Source organism: Equus quagga, chromosome 19 (assembly GCF_021613505.1).
Source record: "Equus quagga isolate Etosha38 chromosome 19, UCLA_HA_Equagga_1.0, whole genome shotgun sequence".
Classification (NCBI taxonomy): Eukaryota; Metazoa; Chordata; class Mammalia; order Perissodactyla; family Equidae; genus Equus; species Equus quagga.
Genome location: NC_060285.1, coordinates 21,796,382 through 21,818,363, shown reverse-complemented (window position 1 = coordinate 21,818,363; position 21,982 = coordinate 21,796,382). Strand labels below are relative to the sequence as shown.

The following is a 21,982-nucleotide window of genomic DNA, read 5'->3' as shown; positions in this document are numbered from 1 at the left end:
AGCAAAAAGAGAAGCTTCAATGACAAAGGGTAATGATAAATGATAACCAGAAGGAGAGACAGGATTGAAAGAGCATATACATATTTTTGTGTGTGTAAGGAAGATGGTCCCTGAGCTAACATCAATGCCAGTCTTCCTCTACTTCATATATGGGACGCCAACACAGCATGGCTTGATGAGAAGTGTGTAAATCCGTGCCTGGGATCTGAACCTACAAACCCCAAGCAGCTGAAACGGAGAATACGAACTTAACCACTAGACCACCAGGCTGGCCCCCTGAAAAAGCATATTTTAAAAGATGAGAGATAAATAGAAATGATGCCTGCTCTATGATGTAAGATTTATAAAATATTCTTTCCATGTTTGGAGTAAGGGGTCTTACCAATTTGATATTAAGTTAGAGAAAACAGAATGACTAAAATTGGAAATAATTAACTTTGGACATTCAATGATTTTTTGAAACGAAAGGATATTGACATCAATAGAATAGAGTGCCTGACTTGAAGGAGTTTGCCATGTATCCAAGTTAACAGAGAAGGATCATGTAAGAGGATGATGATGATGGTGATGATGATGATGATGATAACTACAACCAGGTACTTGACTTTTATCATTTACTTTTCATAAAACAATTATGCATTGGGGTGTTATTAATATCCCATTTTACAGATGAGGAAATTAAGGCGTGCAGAGGTTAACTAACCTGTCCAACTCGACTAGTGGCAGAGCCAGGATTTGCCCTAGAATTTTCTTTTTGGTGAGGAAGATTGGCCCTGAGCTAACATCTGTGCCTATCTTCCTCTATTTTGTGTGTGGGATGCTGCTACAGCATGGCTTGATGAGTGGTGCATAGGTCCACACCCAGGATCCAAACCCAGGGCCCAGGGCCTCCAAAGTGGGGCCCACAAACTTAACTACTATGCCACTAGCCGGCCACTGACCTACAAATTTGAATGCAAAGACATCACTCTTAACCACTATCTCTTTGATTTCAATAATAGTACCTACTTAATAAATTGTAAAGATTAAATTAGTTAATATATGTAAAGCTCTTAGAACGGTTAACCTACATGCATTAAGTAAGCGCTGTGTAAGTATTAACCATTATTATCTTCATCGCCCAAGGTTACACAGCCATTTTATGGCAGAGTCCAGATTCCAATCCAAAATTCATTCTCTTAACCATTATGATACAGGAGTCAGCCCTAGTAAGATTTCAAGAAGCCTTTTTAGATAAGAAGTAGCTCCGTCGTAAAGAACAAGTAGGGGAAGAGTGTGAGAGTGAGTGAAAAAGCAAGGCAGCTGATGCAACAGCATATTTGTATTTCAGGGTGGTTGGGTCCTACAGTCACACGGGCAGTTGCGGGGACTGAGGCTGAAGAGACCTCATATCCAGTTCCATTCTGCGTATGGTTTTGCACTTTATTCTTCAAGAAATGTCACTGTCTGAACAATATTACTCCAATACATACACATACAAACAAAGCTGGTTCGCTACATGGGTTGGAAGAAACTTGCAGGAGTGAGTCAATCTGCGAAGTAAAAAACACATCCGCAATGGGCGAAAAAGCACTTAACAGTTTACACTCTTGTTGGATCTCGCCACGACGTGTACGGGTTACACTTGGAAGCAAGGCACAACTCTCCCTGACGGCCAGGGCGGCAGTGCAGTGTCTGGCTTCCGGCGTCCTCCGTTGCTATGGGAGACCGGAAGCGCCCTTAGGCCCCCCTCTTGCGAACCATAGAGTGCCGGAAAAAGCGTGAGTAGAAGGGTTGGGAAGAGAAAGCAACGGTGGTGTGTTTTGGGCAAAAATGACGACGTTAGTCCTGGATAACGGAGCCTACAACGCCAAAATTGGTTACAGCCATGAAAATGTCTCGTAAGTGTTTGCTTCAAGGGGACAAGGCGTCTGTGCCTAGTGGTTTCACATGCTACCCTTCATCTTGGGACATCGATAAATTGCAAACGCCCCCGCGCGGCCCTAACCTGAGCCAGAGGGATGCTCTTGTAGGAGCTGGGTGGTTAGCGTGCTTTGAAGGGGGATTTTGGTGTTAATTTTGGGCTGTGTGGTCCCGGAAGTGGGACGTGTGTTTTGTTTCGTAACAGGAAATAGCTCAGGAAAATAGTTTTCTAGAGAAGCAGTTCCTGATAGAGGGTCGCACAGTTCATGAACCCTCAGGAATCGTGGGCAACACTTTGTGTATATGCATTTTCTTGGGGACGCGGTTATAGCTTTCGTCAGATCGTTAAAAGGTTCTGTGATTTTAAAAAAAGTGTAAAAACCACTGTCCTAGTGGCTGTAGACTGAAGGCTTGATGCGTAAGCCTTTTGAAGTGTTCATTGAGTGACCTGGTTGATTGGAGTCGATTAAACAGAAATACTACAGTGGCATTCATAATATATGTATGTTTGAATAAAGAATAAGTTGATTTAGGACCAGCCTGGGTGGCCTAGTGTTCAAGTTCGCCGCGCCCCGCTTAGGCGGCCCGGTTTCCTTCCTGGGCGCCGACGTACACCACTTGTATGTCAAGTGATCATGCTGTTGCAGCAGCTCTTATACAGAAAGAAGGTTGGCAGTGGATATTAGCTGGGGCGAATCTTCCTCAGGAAAAAAAAAAAAGAATAGGCAGATTTAAAGTCATGCTTTTCTTCTATCATATTCACAGAGGATTTAGTTTTTTCTTTTCCTTTTTCCCTACTTTCCTTTTTCTTCTCTTTTTTAAGAGGACAAGCGAACTGTAGGAATGTAAATTGTTACAGTCCTCTGGAAAACGTTTTGGCAATGTGTGTCATTGTTCTTATTCTTTGACACAGCAATTATCAGATAGCTAAGGAATAAATTAGAGGTATTTGATAAAAGTACAGAATGCTCTATATTATTTATTAGATACTGTGTATGGTAGCAAAAAAAAAGTGGAAGCAAGCTAAATAATCAAGAATAGAAATTGAGTAAAATTATAATACAACCAGAAGATTGACTGCAATGCAGCTTTTGAAAATCATGTCCTCAAAGAATATTGAAACCTATGGAGAATATTACAGCATCATAAGCGAAGTAAGCAGGTATAAAACATTTTTACAGTATTATCCTAATATCTTCTCTCTTTGTGTGTATATACACACACAAACACACACACACCCCTATCCATATGTTCATGTGTGTCCGATTGATGATGGCTGTAGTTTGCCTTCCTGACCAGACTGTATAAGCTCATGGTGGGCAGCAGCCGTATTTAAAACTATTACCTACTTCTGTACCCTATAGCATCTTGCTGATTGAAAATCTTTGACTTCATGGAAACTTAATTTTATAGCCAGAATTTTGAACTTGTAAATTTTTTACCAGAATTGTAGTAAGAATTTCTGCATCAATGCCAGGAAGACCAGGAACTTTACCTAAGGCCCGGCTCTCATCTGTGCAGTGGCAGAACCAATACCCACCTGTAAGGATTTCTTAAGGATTATTTGAGAAAGATAAAAAGTCTAGTATAGAATCTGGTACATACTAGAACTTTAAAAGAAAAAAGACATTTTTTATTATTTGAAGACAGAATGAGAAACACTGGTTTTGGATATTTTTTGACATTGAGGGTGGTGATTAAGTAAATGTATTTTTAGGAACTAAGTATTTAGGGGATAATTATATTATTTGTTTCTTTGTTTGTAGAGTTATTCCTAACTGTCAGTTCAGGTCAAAAACGGCACGTCTTAAAACTTTTACTGCTAACCAGATAGATGAAATAAAGGACCCTTCTGGACTCTTTTACATTCTTCCTTTTCAGAAGGTAATTCAACTGTGTGTTATTTCTAGCATTACAGACCTAAATGTAAAGATAATTTTTAAATGTATATGTAAGATTTTGTACATATGAAAATATTTTTAGATCTCTGAGAAAGTTATTTAAATTTTAAATAAGATCTTATTAAAACCAAAAATTGAAATTAAATTGTCTTCTTAAAAGTAAATGACCTTGGTTTAGCTATTGATTGTGGGTACTAAATTTTACTTGTTGATGTTAAAGCTAAATGAGATGAACACATTAAAGAAAATAAGTATAGAGAGATATCTACATATGGTATGTTTTTTGAACCCTTGACATTTTGATTATTGTTTATTTGTAATTTTTTGAACTTTTAAAAAGAGAAAAACATACCGACACAATTGGTTTGAAATTCAAATAGCATTAGACTGGTGAAGGTAACCATAAGGAGGTAGAAATAAGTGATTTAGAATATATTAATCTGACTTTGTAAAAGTGTTCAAATACTTTTGATAATTTATGAAAAAATTTTTTAGGGCTACTTGGTGAATTGGGATGTTCAAAGACAAGTATGGGATTACCTTTTTGGAAAAGAAATGTATCAGGTAACAAATTGGAGTATGTATTCAAATTTCTATTTCCACACCTTATTCAAATGAAAAATTAGAGAACTTATATTTTAAGATTTATAAACTTTGAATATGTTTCTAGTATATATTTAAATCAGTTAATATACTGTGCTAAGCTTTGATTTTCTAAATAAAGTGCAAGTGAATAGAATTTCCATGTTGAAGTGGAATTTGAGGTTTGGTCTATATGAGTCTATATGAAACTCAAGATTAAAATTTTCAGATTTCTGCTATTGTTTGACCAGTTCACTATATTATTTTAATTTTCACAAAACATCTTTGTCTACATATCTGAATATGTGAATATTACAATATGAGAATTTTGTGCTTTTAATGTCTGTAGTGTGACTTTAGGTATACTGAGAGAATGTTCAAATTTTAATGCTTCTTAAAAGTCTGTGGGAGAGAATTATGTAAATATTAAATATCCTACAGCTTCTTGCCTGTTAACTTTTAAAAACAAAATAACAGCCCCATTCATTACTTTTGCCTAATTAGTTTAAACAATTTGACAGAACCATTTTGTTAATGATACCATTAAGAGAGTTAAAATCCAGGGGCTGGCCTGGTGGGGCAGTGGTTAAGTGCTCATGTTCCTCTTCGGCGGCCTGGGGTTCGTCACTTTGGATCCTGGGTGTGGACATGGCACCACTTGGCAAGCCATGCTGTGGTAGGTGTCCCACATATAAAATAGAGAAAGACGGGCATGGATGTTAGCTCAGGGCCAGTCTTCCTCAAAAAAAAAAAAAAGAGTTAAAATCTGGGGCTGGTTTAGTGGCCAAGTAGTTAAATTTCCATGCTCCGCTTTGGTTGCCCAGGGTTTCACTGGTTCAGATCCTGGGAGTGAACCTAGCACGACTCATCAATCCATGCTGAGACGGCGTCCCACATAGCAGAACTAAAAGGACCTGGTGGAATATACAACAGTATACTGGGTGGCTTTGGGGAGAAGAAGAATAAAAAAAGATTGGCAACAGATGTTAGCTCAGGGCCAGTCTTTAACAACAACAAAAAAAGAGTTAAAGTCAAATAATAGTTAAAGTGCATGAATTCTGTAACCAGACTTCCTGAGTTCAAATCCTAGCTATGTCACTAACTAATTATATGAACCTTAGTAACTAATTCAACTCTTCTGTGCCTCAGTTTGCTTACCTGTTAAATGGGGATAATAATAAGACCTATCTCTTAGGATTATTGTGAGGATTAAATGTTTGTTTAATATATGTAAAACAAGTATTTAGAATTATAAATACAAAGTTATAAAACTGGGATTTTTTTTTTCATAGGTGGATTTTTTAGATACTAATATTATTATCACAGAACCATACTTTAACTTCACTTCAATTCAAGAATCAATGAATGAAATCCTATTTGAAGAATACCAGTTTCAAGCAGTATTAAGAGTAAATGGTGAGTTAAAGTTTTGATTGAAATTGAATTATGTGAATATGGATATGAATAGCCTAAAGAAACACTTACAATCCAAGAATATTGGGTGACATTCTTTTAGATTTGAAGGAAATAAAACATAGAATTTAAAAACTAGATGGACCTTTAGAGATTATCTAGTCAGACTTCTCTCACCTTGTTTTTTTCCTAATGTATTTCTCTAATGAAGTTACTAGCCACATATTTCTAATCTCTGAAAGATTGTTTCTGAAGTAGTTATCTTTTCTGTCACTGATGTGTTTGCTATTGTTATTATTGATTGAAATAATGTTAATAGCTCAGGCTGCCAATATGAGGAGAGACAATCTGTAAATATCATTTACAAATAAGTTTATTCAAGGCTAGAATTACATTACATGACTTTATAATGAAAGTATTCAAATATTTAGTTTGAGGAATTTAAGTCTATATAAGTCACAATATAATATAATGGTTAAGAGCACAGTCTCCAGAATAATCTCAACCAAGGGCGATTTTGCTCCTCAGGGGACATTTAGCAAAGTCTGGAGGCACTTTTGGTTGTTACAACTGGGAGGGTGCTGCTGGCATCTAGTGAGTAGAGGACACAGATGCTGCTAGACATCTTAGAGTGCACAGGAAAGCCACCAAAATAAGGAATTATCTAGCTCAAAATGTCAGTAGTTCAAGGTTGATAAACCCTGCTCTAGCGTCACACAGGCTAGGTTTGAATCCTGGCTCTGTTACTTTCTAATTGTGTGACATTGGGCACGTAATTTAACTTATCTGTGTTTCAGTTTCTTCATCTGTAAAATGGGATGATGAGAAAATACACACTCATGGAGTTCAGAATAGTGCCTAGCGTGTAATAAATGCTCAATAAAATTATGTTTTTAAAATAAATATAATGAACTATGAAATGAATATTTACCTTTAAAAATTGATCACAAATTTTTTTTTACTGTATTTACCACAAAAATGTGATGGTTTAAAGTTTAAACACTGCAAGGAGCTTGTGACGGAATTATGGATAGTGCTTTAAATTAACATTTTTCTTGTAAATAAAGCTTTTGTGCTTATAAATAAAGTTTTGTGCTTTTGTGCTTGCCTTAGTCTGCTACCTTTCTTTATTGCTTTAAATTAATTATACTTTCATTTAATGTGTTTAATCCCTTATCTTTTTTTTTTAACAGCTGGGGCTCTCAGCGCACATAGATATTTCCGAGATAATCCATCCGAATTATGCTGTATCATTGTAGATAGTGGATATTCCTTTACACATATAGTTCCTTATTGTAGAAGTAAAAAGAAAAAGGAAGCAATTATTCGGTGAGTTGCATTTAATTTTCATGTTGTTTCTTAGGATAAAACTGAAGGAAATGTGTGATAAACTGAACCAAATTTGAATTCTCCCTTTTTAGGATAAATGTGGGAGGAAAACTTCTAACCAATCATCTAAAGGAGATCATATCTTACAGGTAATACTTAGCCTTGATTCTTTGGGAGGATAGGGTACTGGTGATGAACTTTTTAAAGTAATGTAAAATTATTTCTTACCTTTAGCTGTACCTTCGGGGGGCAATTCTATATTATTACTTAAAAAACTGTATCACATATATAAATACTAATGATGTTCAAATTGAAAAGCTTCCTAACATATAATATGTTAGTGTCCTCCAAAAGACATTTCTAAATTCTAGGGAGTTTAATTTACTAATAACATTTTAAAAATTATAAATGTTGTTGTACATGCACATTGAAAAGCAAATTAAAAATGCATATAAAGGAATAAAGATCTAAAAGGAAAATAAATCTCTGCCTCCCCTTTCAGTCTCTCATGTCAGTTCCACTCCATACAAAGTATAAGATTTGAACTATATCTTTTATTTTTTAATCTCTATAAGCCTTAATAATTTATTGATATTTCTTTTTCTGGATTAACCAATATTATTGACTGTCCACTATTAAAGGATCAGGAATTACTGTACTTACCCACCTCCCAACTCTTCTTTCTTCTCCTAAATTTTATTTATGCTATCATTTTTAATTTTATTGTGTTTAAAACACAAATTAAATTCTTAAATCTCAATATCTTGCTACATTAACTTTGGTCAGTATGATAGTGTCAATATCTCTCAGCTCCCCTCTGTGTTATATTTGAAAATAAGTGAGTCCTCATTTCCTTGTACCTTTCCTTCCTCCTTTTTCTCCTTCTGCCTTACATATCATTACTTTTAGTTAACAGCTTTATTGAGATATAATTCTCATATCGTACAATTCACTTATTTACAGTATACAGTTTCGATGGTTTTTAGTATATGCATTCATCATCACAATCAATTTTAGAACATTTCATTATCCCCAAAACAAACCCACTTACCTTAGCCATCACTCCCCAGTCCTTATGCCACCCAGCTCTAGTACATTTAAAAAATTTGTTTTATTTTGAAATAATTATAGAGTCAGGAAGTTGCAAGAATAGTGCATAGAGCCCTATGTACCCTTAGTGACATCTTATATAACTAGTACAATATCAAAATGATAAAATTGATACTGGTACAGTATTGTTAACTAGGCTACAGATCATATGCAGTTTTTACCATTTTTTTACATGCATTTATGTGTGTGTAGTTCTTTGCTATTTTATCCCATGTATAGAGCCTGTGCACTTAATCATTCCTCCACGCTGAATGAAAAAAATTGGTATATTTTAAAAAGCAAGGCTGTTGAAGTTTAACTTGAAGAGAACAAACTGGCAAGAATACCTAGAAATATTTATGAAAAAGAATAATAGTGAAAGCAGACTTTCTCCAGTAGATGGTAAAACATTTTTAAATTGTAATAAGGTAATCTTTTTATGAAGATTAAGTAATGGATCAGTGAGACTGAATAGTTAATCCTGAATCAACCATTATATGTAAAAGAAAAATACTAATATATACTAAAGGAAGCATCAGAAAGCAATGAGGAGGGGACTAATTATTCAGAAAAGGATACAGGGAAAGTTGGCTGTTTGGAGAAAAGTTAAAATTTTACTTTGCCTCATACACTAAAGTTCAAATAGATTTAAGACTTAAATATAAAACTAAAACAACAACAAGAAAATATTTAACTGAGTTACTAAGCATAAAACAGTAGATGAAAAATAATACAGTAGAAAAAATAATAAAGGATAACTTCTATATGCAACTTTTTTTTATTTTAAAGATTGGCACCTGAGCTAACAACTGTTGCCAATCTTTTTTTTTTTTTTTCCCCTCTCCTGCTTTATCTCCCCAACCCCCCCCAGTACATAGTTGTATATCTTAGTTGCAGGTCCTTCTAGTTGTGGGATGTGGGACGCCACCTCAACATGGCCTGACTAGCAAGGCCATGTCCGCGCCCAGGATCCGAACCCTGGGCCGCCACAGCGGAGCACGCGAACTTAACCACTTGGCCACGGAGCCGGCCCCATATATACAACTTTTTTTAAAAATAAACATTTATTGGGGCTGGTCCGGTGGCACAGCGGGTAAGTTCACACATTCTGCTTCAGCAGCCCAGGGTTTGCCAGTTCGGATCCTGAGTTCGGATCTATGCACTGCTTATCAAGCCATGCTGTGGCAGGCATCCCACATATAAAGTAGAGGAAGATGTGCACAGTTGTTAGCTCAGGGCCAGTCTTCCTCAGCAAAAAGAAGAGGATTGGCAGCAGATGTTAGCTTAGGGCTAATCTTCCTCAAAATAAAATAAATAAATAAATAAAAATAAATAAAATAAATAAATAAATAAATAAAATAAATAATAAATAAAAAAGGAAAAAAACCCCATTTATTGAAGTAGAGCATAGAAAAAAGTTTACAAACCTTGTATGTACACCTCAGTGAATTTTCAAAAAGTGAACATATCCAGGTAATCAGAGCAGAGTTCAAGCAGACTCTTATCAGCACCCTAACCCCACTTTTGTCTCCTAGTCTGCAAAACTAGTGACTTCAAACAGGATAGATTTTGTCAGCCTTTGTGTTTAACTACATAGAAATTTTAAACCTTATGTATCTCAAAAGCCTTTGCAAACAAAACTAAACATAAACCTGAGAAATAAACCTGGAACAAATATGAAACAAGGTTGTTATCTTTAATATATTAAGAGCTCTTACCAATCAATAAGAAAAACACCACCTTGGTATAAAATGTTTAGATAATTCTCAGAAAACACATGGTCAGTGGCACAGATAGATAAGCATTAGTAAGTTACATATAGTCAAAGCATATAAATGGATAAATGGATAATTCCCAGGCATAAAAAAATGTTGAACACCTGTAGTAATCACAGATTCACTTCACATATTTATTGAGCATTTATTTAGGAGCTTGGGATACATGACTTAACAAAACAGACAAGAATTCTTCATGGCACTTCCTAGTAGAGAAAATGCAAATTAAAATGTCATTTTTACAATCCAGATTTACAGGATTTTCTTCAAAAGATGATGTTGCAGATTTGTGATATGGATACTCTTATTTGCTGCTGATCAAAGCATAACTTGAAATAACTTTTCTAGTAAACAATTTGGCAAAATACCAAGAGACTAAAAGTATTTCATATTCTGTGTCCTCGAGTCCTAGAGTATGATTAAATAATTGAGCTAATCAGAGATACAGATAAAAATACCTATATTTCCTCGATTCTGAGTTGTACTTTTTTCACATTTTAACCTCTGAAATAGGAATGAATCCTCTAGTCATTGGTACCTTAGAACTGTCATAGTTTAAATAGCATTTTTTCTTCTCATTGGTGCAGTGGTGCATCTTAGAGAAGGTGAATTATGGTGTATAGGAAGATGCTTGTTACAACAAAAGCAAAAAGATAGAAACAATAATGTTTTTTGTTTATTGAATATAGGGACTATGCTAAACACTTTACATGTATGATTAGAATCATTTACTTCTTACAGCTGTGTTAAATCTGTGATCTTATTACCTTTTTAGAGTTGAAGAGATTGAGTCCTAAAGAAGTAACTTGGCTACTAAGTTGTGATTAAACCTAAGTCTCTGACTCCAAAGTCCGTATTTATAAACACACCAATATCTTTCTTCCCTGATCTAAACGTACAACATTAGGAACATCGAGAAATACGTTTTAATAGATCCCTCTGATTGAATATTATAGGGCAGTGAAAAATCATTTTTAATGAATATGTAATAGCCTAAGAAAATGTTCACGAGATAATGTTTAGTCTAAAACAAGAAGTAAACATGTAGTGTATAATCTCTGTGCAGAGAAAATATTCAAAGGAAATAACCTCACATTTTTGCTTATTTTTTAAAACATCTTTGTTTTCTATATCAGGCCTATATTTTCTTTGATTGGCTCATCACATATTTATTAAGCTTCTACTATGTGTGCCAGGTACTGTGTGCTGACTCATAATACTTCTATAATCGGAAAAGAAAATGCAAACAGTTAAGGCATTTTAGCAAGATTCTATTCAGAATGATTGGAGAAAAAAGTTTGCTCTTTAATTGGATAAACCTTACCACTTAAAACCTCTTGTTTTCAATTTCCTTCTGTATACTGGACTAATATTTGCCCTCAGAGGGTTAACGTGGAACTTAAATAAGATAATGGAAATGAGAGTATTTCATAAAGTTAAAAATATTTTAAACATTCAAGAATTTAATGTTTAAAAAAATCAGTTACCTGAAAATTTAATTCCAGAAAAAATATTTTAAATGATAATTGTAAGTTATATTAAATTTTTTTCTATTTCAAATTTTACAATTTTTATTTCTGTTTAGACAGCTGCATGTTATGGATGAAACACATGTGATTAATCAAGTAAAAGAAGATGTATGCTATGTGTCTCAGGATTTTTATAAAGACATGGATATCGCAAAGTATGTATAATGGTAATCTAAGAATTAGAAAGTTGATTTGTGGGTAATGTTACACATAGTTAAAATATTTCATAAATCTCTATTTCGTTTTCCAGGTTGAAAGGAGAAGAAAATACAGTAATGATAGACTATGTTTTGCCTGACTTCAGTACAATTAAAAAGGGCTTTTGTAAGGTAATTTAAAAAATCCTCATTGACATTTCTTCAAGTGACCTCAATTCAGATTTGAAAAGCATCCCACTGGGATTGGTGGAGTCTTACAGAGTTGTTGACAACTGCCTTCCTGGTGGCCATTTCTCCAGGCACAAGTGTATAATTGAGTAATAAATATCTCACTGAAATTATTTAGATAAAGAAATATCACCCGAATGATAGCACATAGGACAAATCTGGAGATAAACAGTATCATTACCTAGATTATGGTTAACCCTATTCTGTTTACTTAAGAATTAGTTTAAATCTACTTTGAATGTGGTTATTTGCCTGTTGTGAAAATTATTGACATCGCTGATGCAGGGCCAAATTTTACTCGTTTGGTCTGATATGATTAGATTGTAGTTGAAAAGGGCAAAATCCAATGCACTTTCAAAGTGTGGAGAAGCAGTTTATCTTTTTTTCTTTTGAGGAAGATTAGCCCTGAGCTAACATCTGCTGCCAGTCCTCCTCTTTTTGCTAAGGAAGACTGGCCCTGAGCTAACATCCATGCCCATCTTCCTCTACTTTATATGTGGGACGCCTACTACAGCATGGCTTGCCAAGCGGTGCCATGTCTGCACCCGGGATCCAACCGGCGAAACCCTGGGCTGCTGCAGCGGAGTGCTTGAAGTTAACCATTCGGCCACGGGGCCCTCCCCCAAGCCTCTTTTTCATTAGGCACATTTGATCATCCTTATGTATTATAGCTGATTAAAACACTCCTGTGATATAAAACACCTTATGGAAGATTTACAGCACTCTGTAGAGTTAATGGTGGTAATCTGTGTATCTACAGGGATGGACCCTGAGTAAAGTCTCATTGATCCCCAGTTTCTCCAAACCTGACTGGTCATTGGAATCACCTGGGGTACTTGAAAAACAGTCTCTATCCATGTTCTCAGTTCCCGTCTCTGGAAATGCTAAGGGCTTCACTTTGAAAATTTAAATTTAATCTTAAAATCTCTTCCAGATGACTGAACTGTCAACTAGGTTTAGAAATCTTTCTCTTTTATAAAATGTTGTTCTCTCCTCCCCTGCAAATGACAACCTATCAGTTTATTGGATATTATCAAACGCTGCCAGTTTCCTCCTTACCAAATCATAATCCTTGTTTCTCAAATCTGCAGCTTGCGTAGTGAGCCAGTAGAGATGCGGTTATTCCCCTAGTTGACCATTGTTTCACTCATCATCTTTGGAGAAAAAAGGCAGAAGCCACGTAATGTTGTTTGCAGCTCTATTATTGGCCTTTGGCCTTATGGTCAGTATCTGGTTCTGGACCTCGCTTCATTAACTCAGTATAGACTCCTTGTTATTTGTGCACTTTAATATCAGTTGGGTGGACAGAGTCAGTTGGATTGGACTTTTGCCAGATGCTGGAATGTTACATTGAAAGTTTATTTCCAAAATAATGGTTTAATCTGTACTTTTTCAATTAATGTTAAAATTTATATTTTATTAATAATACATGTTAAATCATGCATATATTTTTATTTTTAAGATTTAGAAACAGTTATGTTTACTATATGTTAGGATTAGTCCTAAAATGTATTATTTTGAATTTAATAGTTGATTAACTTGTTTTTATTGTTGTGTGATATGTAACAACTTTGATGAGAGCTGATAAATATTTATGAAATTAGAAAAACAATACTACATAAAATGAAAAAATTATATTTATTTAAGAGCCCTTATACTTAGGATATTGTTAAAACTTGGACTTAGTTTATTCAAGAATATTGTTAAATACTCTGGAAAAAGTTACAACCTTGATTTTCTAGTAGTGATGATAGTAATAATAATAAGGTCTATAATATCATAACTGATTACACTGGTAGAAATTCCAGTTTTATCTTTTATCAGCAAGAGGATGCCTACTAAAGTGTAATGTGCTTGGCTGACCTAAATTGAGAAAAGTGCCATCATAATTAATGATTACCACTTTCTGCAGAGCTATTTTAATTTAAACTGATCATTTCTTTCATAGTACCAGAACAAAATTTATGAGGGCTGTGCAGTAATCATGGCCTACATTGACTCAACAGCAACTCCTAGCAGCCCTTCTAAATTCCTTCATTTGTCTATGTCTAAAACAAAAATCTTTTTGGAATTGTACTCTTAAAAACAGAACCTACTTGCAGTTCCAGATTACATATTAACGATTAATGGCTTTAGAGCTAACATTCAACAAGGATATCTAGTTCTTCTCTTTGCCCCAGTTAGATATTTTATCCTGGGAAATCCACATGACCCTCCTCTGTAAAATCAGGCCTGTGGACGAGATAATTTCTAATGTTTTGTTGACTGAAATTCTCCAAGTATGCATCTGTCTCAGGTTATTTTGAGTGTTGGCAAAATGAGTTATAGCCTTTAAACTCCAGCCAATATCACTTTTAAATGAATTTATATATTTATAGGAAATATTTTCCACTCTGCCTGAGAAGGAAGAGTACTTTGTGAAGTAGTAATGTTCTTCTCTTTGCTACTGTAACAATAGTCTAATTGGGTAAAAGTGATTTGTAGTTTTCCTTGTTCTTGCTAGAGTATTGTGAGTATTGTATAATTTCTGGACTTTTTATGTAAAAATGTTTCGAGCATGGAATTTTTAAGTGATACAAATCGTAATCATTCATATCCAGGTTGAGAGAGGCAATGTAGTGGAAGGAATATATTGTATGTGCTTTTGGTTATTAGATGAATGATCTTGAGTAAGTCATGTCACCTTGCCGAGCCCAAGTGCATCATTAATAAAAGGAAAATATGTCTTACTTTACAGGGTTATGTAAGAGTTCAGTGGAATAATGTATGTAAAATACCTAATACAATAAGTGGCACATTGTTGGCTTGCATGCTGTTACTCAAAAATTTATTGAATACTTATTGTGTACCTGGTACTGTGCTATGCTAGGTAGTGGATATGTGATGGCAAACAGTAAAGACTGTGAAGGATAATAGAGGGTGATAGCGAATAATGGAGATCTTCCTCTCTTTTTTGTTTTTTTTGTTGCTTGAGGAAGATTAGCCCTGAGCTAACATCTGTGCCAATCTTTAGAGGGACCTTTTATTTGGGAGTCAGAAAAAACCTCTCTGAGGAAGCTGAAGTCTGAACAGAGAATAGATGACTGATTATATTAAGGCATCTATAATATTCTTTATATATATTACTCTTTAATAAGTTAATATTTCTTTTATATATTTTAAGTTTTTTTAATACTTAAAGGATTGGGATATACTCTGTTATGGGAGGAAAACTGCAAATGTAAGTCAAATGAAATGAATGTCTATAACCAAATATAGAAGAGCTGATGATTGTTAGTAAAATTGAGAGGGACCATTATTTTAATGATGTGTAGAATGTTGTAGAAGAAAATTTTTTTCTCTGGCCCCTCAGAAACACATCTCACAGAATGGGCGGGTTAACAGAAAATAAATAGCAAGGGAATTTCAGTGATAAAGTCCATGTATTGGCTTAAGTCATTTGGAAACTGATTTTTGAATAGAGATTGAATAAGTAATAAAGAAATTTAGAGAGAGAGGTTTTTTTGCACAAGGGAACGGGGAAATCCTAATAGAATAAAGCCACAGTGTCCAATAAACATCTAAAATAGGGGAGTGAAAGTAGATAGGGTAGAAACATAAGACATGGTAAAGGTTTTATTTCTAATATATTTGTTCTCTAGAAACTCAGATCATTCTATTATTATAACTAGATCATGAAGTTCCCTCTCCTCTGTTATCCTTCCTTTCTGTTTTAAAATGTGTGGAATAAAGACAGATCATCTTTAGGGGAATAGCTATATTAGAGTCAGTAATTATTTATTTCTGTGGTTTAGGCAACAGGAAAGAAGACCACATTTTTCTAACTTCTGAGAATCTTGAAACCTCCAAGAACACAGTTAATATATTAGTATTACATATTACTAAATGTTATTAGTTATGTTAGCTGGATAATGTAGCTTAAACTTTTTATCTTGTTTTTCTTTAAGCCAAGGGAAGAGATGGTATTAAGTGGAAAATATAAATCTGGGGAACAGATTCTTCGTCTGGCCAATGAGAGATTTGCTGTTCCAGAAATACTCTTTAATCCTTCTGATATTGGCATTCAAGAAATGGGAATTCCAGAAGCTATTGTCTATTCAATTCAGAACTTACCTGAAGGTACATAGTTATAGTAAAGTATTAAGGAATAATGATATGTTTTAAGAAATTATAAGCTCTGTGAACCCTAGAGAAGTCATGTGTTCTTTCTAAATAATTTCAGGCAAATAGTGAGTCTGTTTTATTTGCAGAGATTTCCAGATCTCATAATGCGCTTGAGTAATTCTTACTTTGTTGGTCCTAGATTGTAAATTTGATATAGGGAAAGTCATTATGGTCTATTTAAACTTGAAGAAATTCATCTCCATGAGTATTAAAAGCCATATCCATTTTAGAAAAGTTTTAATTTAACCCAAATTTGCACAGAATAGAAATTTCTAATTTAACAATTAGATGATTTTTGCTGTTGATGGGACTGGTTTGTTTTTTCTGTTATATTTGGAAGTCAGTTTTAATGAGGTTGAAGTATGGTGCTTCACAGTGATGTCTGAGTTCTCCTGAAGCATGACTTAACTAAATAATATTCTTGAGTTTTAAGTACTTTCATATCTTAAAGTGTCTTCCTAGTTCATAAGGAACAGACTAGGCATTGGAGAAAATCTAGCACATGCAATGTCCTTTCCTCTCATTTAAAAAAAAAGAATGAATGAACAAAGAAAGTTGCATCATGCCATCACCTTAATATAATTATTTCACAACTATTTTCATGTTAATGTTTCATATAAATTTCACATTTTATATAAAGTTGATGTCATGATGTATACAGCATTTTGTACTGCACTGCTCTAATGTCATGTCATGAGACTCAATGTCAATATAAGGGAACACTGTCCTCATTTTGTGAACAGATGCATTAGGTAGGATGGCCAGTATCTGTTAATTCTTCATAGATTTCCCAGTGATGCTTGGTAGGCTTTTAATACTGGCTCACTATATGGCACTTAATGTTTTCCATCATGTAACTTTAATGAGTATAGAACATAAGATCCTTGCTTTAAACATTATTATAGATTGTGAGTATTTTTCACAATCAAATGTAAGTATTGCACATAAATATATCTGTCTCAGATAACATGGAAATTTGGGCTCCCAAGTTAAAATGTCATTAACGACCTCTTTTTCAGCCTTAACACTAGGTCGTAATCTCAGCCTACAGAACAACCTCCTTCATTTTAGGAAGAACAATTATAATTTATCAAATTTCTGCTAGTGGAATGTTAACTCATTTATATATAGTTTACACGGGCATATAATAAGTAGCCAGTAGTTCAACCCCTTCACCTTAGCCTTTCTTTTAAAGATCTATGAGGTTATCCTTCACTCACATTGAACAATGTGTCTACTTGTGTAAACCATGACCTCGTTACAAAACCTTATAAATTATAATTTAATGGTTATAAAAAATTACATGGTTTCCCAACCAGTAACTGTAATCTAATTGCTCTTACCTAAGCCCTCATCCCCATCTTTCCAGAAAGATAAACAAACAGATTTTCTAATGCCTTTTTTCTTCCTCCTTTTTTTTTTCTTAAAGAAATGCAGCCGCATTTTTTTAAGAACATTGTTTTGACAGGAGGAAATTCCCTTTTCCCAGGATTTAGAGATCGAGTTTACTCGGAAGTGCGATGTCTCACTCCAACAGATTATGATGTTTCTGTTGTGCTGCCTGAAAAGTAAGTGTTGGCTGGAACACTTGGAACCTTGGAAAACATGGAAGTCATTTTGTTGATAAAGTGGTCCATATATAGGCAGATTTGAGTTTAAGGCCTAGTTTTGGCAGATTTACTTCACCTTTGGAATCCTCATTATCCGTTCCTCAAAAATTGAAATGACAAACCTTACGTTTCATTGGATTACATGGGATGAAATATGTAAAGTGCCAACCATAATGGTACATAATAGGTGCTCAGTTAATATAAGATCACATCCATATAGTAAATCAGTCCTCATTCCTAAGAGATTTTTATAGTCAAAGCAGTCAGGTTATAATCTATTTGATTTATCTGAGATGTGTCATTTCTTGACAGTTCCTATTAAGAATAGAGATTTAAAAATTAAATCATTAAGATATGTCAGTTTATAAGTCGTTTTGGAATAATTTAAAATATTTTCAATGAACTTTTACATTGAACTGGTCTTTTAATTCTAAACTCTTTTATATCTACCCCCTATCCTGGTTTATGAGAAAAAGGTATCATCATTTCTACTTTAGTGGTAAAAAAAAAATTAAGGTAGAATTTTAGAGCTGTAAGAAAGGCTTACAGATCATTCTGTTCAATGTTCTTACTTTGTAAATAAAGAAACAAGGGCTCATGATTTGGCAAAGACCTTATGGTGAGTTAATAGCAGTTACCAGACCAATACCCAGTTCTCTTTACCTTGAGTCAGGAGCTCTTACCAAATATATGTCTAATTAACACCCTCCCGCCCCAGTCTTAAGTGGCAGAGTTGCAAACAAAACCCCACATACCTGACTCTTAATTTTACAGTTTTGTTTTAAAGGTAAAGTAGAAGTTTTTCAAAATCAGAAGCAGTTAATAGAAGGCCCTCATCTGATCACTTAATTTTTATAGCTATCAGATAAAAGAATCAACAATCATTAGCTACTGGAATGATTTTTATCAGCATTAATGTTTATATACTCTTTAGATTATGAAGCATACTGGATTTTTATTGTGCTCTTTTTTTGTGTGTGTGAGGAAGATTGACCCTGAGCTAACATCCGTGCTCATCTTCCTCTACTTTATATGTGGGACGCCTGCCATGGCGTGGCTTGATAAATGGTGCGTAGGTCTGCACCTGGGCTCTGAACCAGCAAACCCAAGGCCTTCAAAGCTGAATGTGCGAACTTAACCTCTATGCCACTCAGCTGGCCCCTTTTTATCGTGCATTTTAAATATAAGCAAGTTATGCACACATTACAGGCCAAGGGATCCACAGAAAATAGTTTTTCTTCTTTTATTCATCAAATCTTTATTGCACATCTACTGCGTATATATGTGTGTGTGTATATATATGATTTTTTTAAAGGTTAGGAAATGCAATTAATACAATAAGGAAAACATTAACTTTTTACTTTATCATTTTTCAGATTGGAAACTGAGTTGAGGGAGAGGAACGGTAGAAATAGAATTGAGTCATAACACAAAGTATAACCTTGGTTGTAGATAAAACTAAACTAAATGTTTTACCTGCTGTAATTTTACTTATTGTCTGTGTTCTACTTTGTAACTGTTTGTCATGCACTATGTTTTCTAAATGTTTCACTTATTGGAGGCAATAAAGTGTAGTAGCAAAAGCACAGACTGTGTGAAAACAGTTCCAGGTTAATTCCTAGTTCCAGACTTAACCTCTCTGAAACTCATTTTCCAAATCTGTAAAATGAGAGTTATAATAGCCATTTCATGGGTTGCCGTGCACATAAGATGCCATATCTTTGTCATGTACAGAATTTAGACTTAGTTAAATTGTTTAGACACTTAGAAAGTGTTTTTCCTTTTATGCATTTTTGATCTGTTGCTTGTATTCATGTTTTTTATTAAAAGTAGAGGGTCCATAAATTGAGAGCACAGGGAAAAAAACAAAAGAACACTTGTCTTGTAGTGGTGACCAAGGTTCCTTTCTTTCTGTGTTTGCTTTACTCCTATGAAGCTTATGCTTATTTTCACACTTTAAATGATTTTCTTTTAAATCAGATTTAGTATAGATTGCCACATTTTAGTTACTAATTAATGTTTCTCACATTTAGTTCTGTAAAATCATTTGGGTTAATTTATTTTACCTTTATTTTTAGCCCTATTACTTATGCCTGGGAAGGTGGAAAATTGATATCAGAGAATGATGATTTTGAAGATATGGTGGTAACAAGAGAAGATTATGAAGAAAATGGACATAGCGTCTGTGAAGAGAAATTTGATATTTAAGAAACATTTCTGAATGAAAGTTTTGACTGGTTGTGACTGAAAGGTTTAATTTCAGTGTTCTTTTTAAAAAGAGTTAAGGACCTATATTACCTTTCATCCCAAGATAAAATCTTAAACTTATCTAAATACTTTGATCCATGGCTAATTTTCAAAGGTTTCTAGCTAGCTTATTAAGTAAACTGTAACTCAGCCCATATTTTCGTTTAGGAGCTAGACTACTATAACAATGCTTGTGCTGTTTCTGAGTAGGTCATCTTTCATTAGAAGGTGAAAGAGTGAATGTATGTTAAGTGTAATTGTTCATAGTTGAAAGCACAAACTTAACTGTTTCACTGGTCAATTTTCCTTAGAAGCTAGTTTTGTGTGACTATGACTAGGACTTGGCCAAAGTGTTTTCAAGCTGATATGATTTCTCTCTCTTTTAGAACTAAGTATTTTATTTTAAAATTGTCATTATTATTTATATATACTAAGGTTGGGAAGTCTAATCTTATGTGTTCTTTAATGTTTAATTTTTACTTAGAGTAAGTTTGAAAGAGTGGAGACTAAAGCCAATTTACTAAAGTGTTTTTGGTCACTATTGTTTGGCAGAAATATCTTATTTCACTCATAAAAATACTGTACCATTTTTTAGGATGAAAAGAGATTTGAAGTTGAGGTTGGTCAAAAACTCTTAAAACAAATGTTAGTATTTAGTTTAAAAATGCTTTTATTATCCACGGTAAGCTTATTAAGGTTAAAGACTACAGCTGTCCAGTTTAAGGAAACAGCTGACACTGACATTAATGAATGGATCAGATGAGTTTCTTTGATTGCAAACAATAGAAACTCATTTGGCTATCCTAAGCCAACCAAAATTTATCAGGACAGAGGACAGCTCATAAAATCTAAGAAAAAGCTGGACCAGTAGCCTTAGGAAGGATAAAACCCAGGATAACCTTAGGAACGTAAGTTATAGATACCGAGGGATGATCCTTATAGAGCCCTGCCATCAAAATATCTCAGTTTCCATATTCTCTATCTTATGTCATTGTACTCATGAATCAAATTCCTACCAGTCTCTTTACCTTAGTTAGGATCATACACCTACCCCCTGGCTTCAGGGACTGACAGTCCTACTAGGGTAGCCTAGAGTGAAAGAAGGTAGTTTTCCAAAGGAAAATTAAGCTGAAGAGACAGCTGGTGGGCAGGGTGAAAGAGCTGTCCACTACAGTTCCATTTGGATTATATTGGGTTAGGGCCTGGTCAGTCCTTCCTAGACCTAAGCTGGTTGTCATTACAGAGATGCAAATTGTGTGTGTGATATCCAGTTACTAGCAAATAATCCATGGGCAGTGTAGCAAAAAGACGCTGGTGGTATAAAATAGGTTTTTGCAGCCATACAGTGTGACAGTGCTAGAATTTCAAGGTGATGTGGTTGGAGGTATAAAGCTAAGTCCTCATTTAGAGGGCTTTCCATGACTTGTCATAAGTTCATCTTGGACAGGCAGAATACTATCACCACCAACCAGGGGGCTTTTCCTGTGAGGAGCTGGGGCATTTGTCAAAGCTGTATTCCCAAAACCTGCCCTAGCCTGAAGTCTCCTGTTATGGAGACTTCCAATTTCGAAACTTAATTTTGAAACTTTAACACCTAATTTTTAAACTTTATTGCTAGAGATGTTTTAATATTATACAGTAAATTGACTTAAAAGAGAACATTTAACATTAGCTCTAAATAATAACATTGTCTGAGGTGATGCATTAAAGATATCTATTATTTTAGAAAAACATTGATGATCCTAATTTGAGATTCACTAGAAGTAGAAAGAGAACTTAGCCACATTAGAGTTTATAATTTTTATTGCAAATTGCATGTGTGGAAGCAACATGTTCCAGTGTTGGTCATGCATAATATATACCTTAAGACAAAAGAGGAATAAGATTTACATCAATGAGTAATCAAGATAGAACAGTCCTCTCAAGGACTGTTCTCTCTTGGTTTTTGTTTTGTTTTTTGAGGAAGATTAGTCCTTAGCTAACATCTGCGGCCAATCCTCCTTTTTGCTGGGGAAGACTGGCCCTGAGCTAACATCCATGCCCATCTTCCTCTAC

The 21,982-nt window shown here is 34.5% G+C and overlaps 1 protein-coding gene across 2 annotated transcripts; it reads left to right on the top strand.

The window, feature by feature from the left end:
• The first annotated feature begins 345 nt into the window (after positions 1-345).
• Positions 346-21,942, top strand: ACTR6 (actin related protein 6). Of its 2 annotated transcripts, none has more exons than XM_046646759.1 (11): positions 346-596; positions 3,669-3,786; positions 4,299-4,367; positions 5,678-5,801; positions 6,992-7,127; positions 7,220-7,276; positions 11,577-11,675; positions 11,771-11,849; positions 15,854-16,025; positions 17,500-17,638; positions 19,759-21,942. In XM_046646759.1, exons 1-11 carry the CDS (start codon positions 553-555, stop codon positions 19,886-19,888), a joined length of 1,167 nt encoding a protein of 388 aa, XP_046502715.1. In that variant the 5' UTR covers positions 346-552; the 3' UTR covers positions 19,889-21,942. The 2 variants fall into 2 exon arrangements, with proteins under 2 accessions (XP_046502715.1, XP_046502714.1); XM_046646758.1 differs by lacking the exon at positions 346-596 and adding an exon at positions 1,657-1,880 and having other exon boundaries at positions 19,759-21,940.
• The last annotated feature ends 40 nt before the right edge of the window (positions 21,943-21,982 follow it).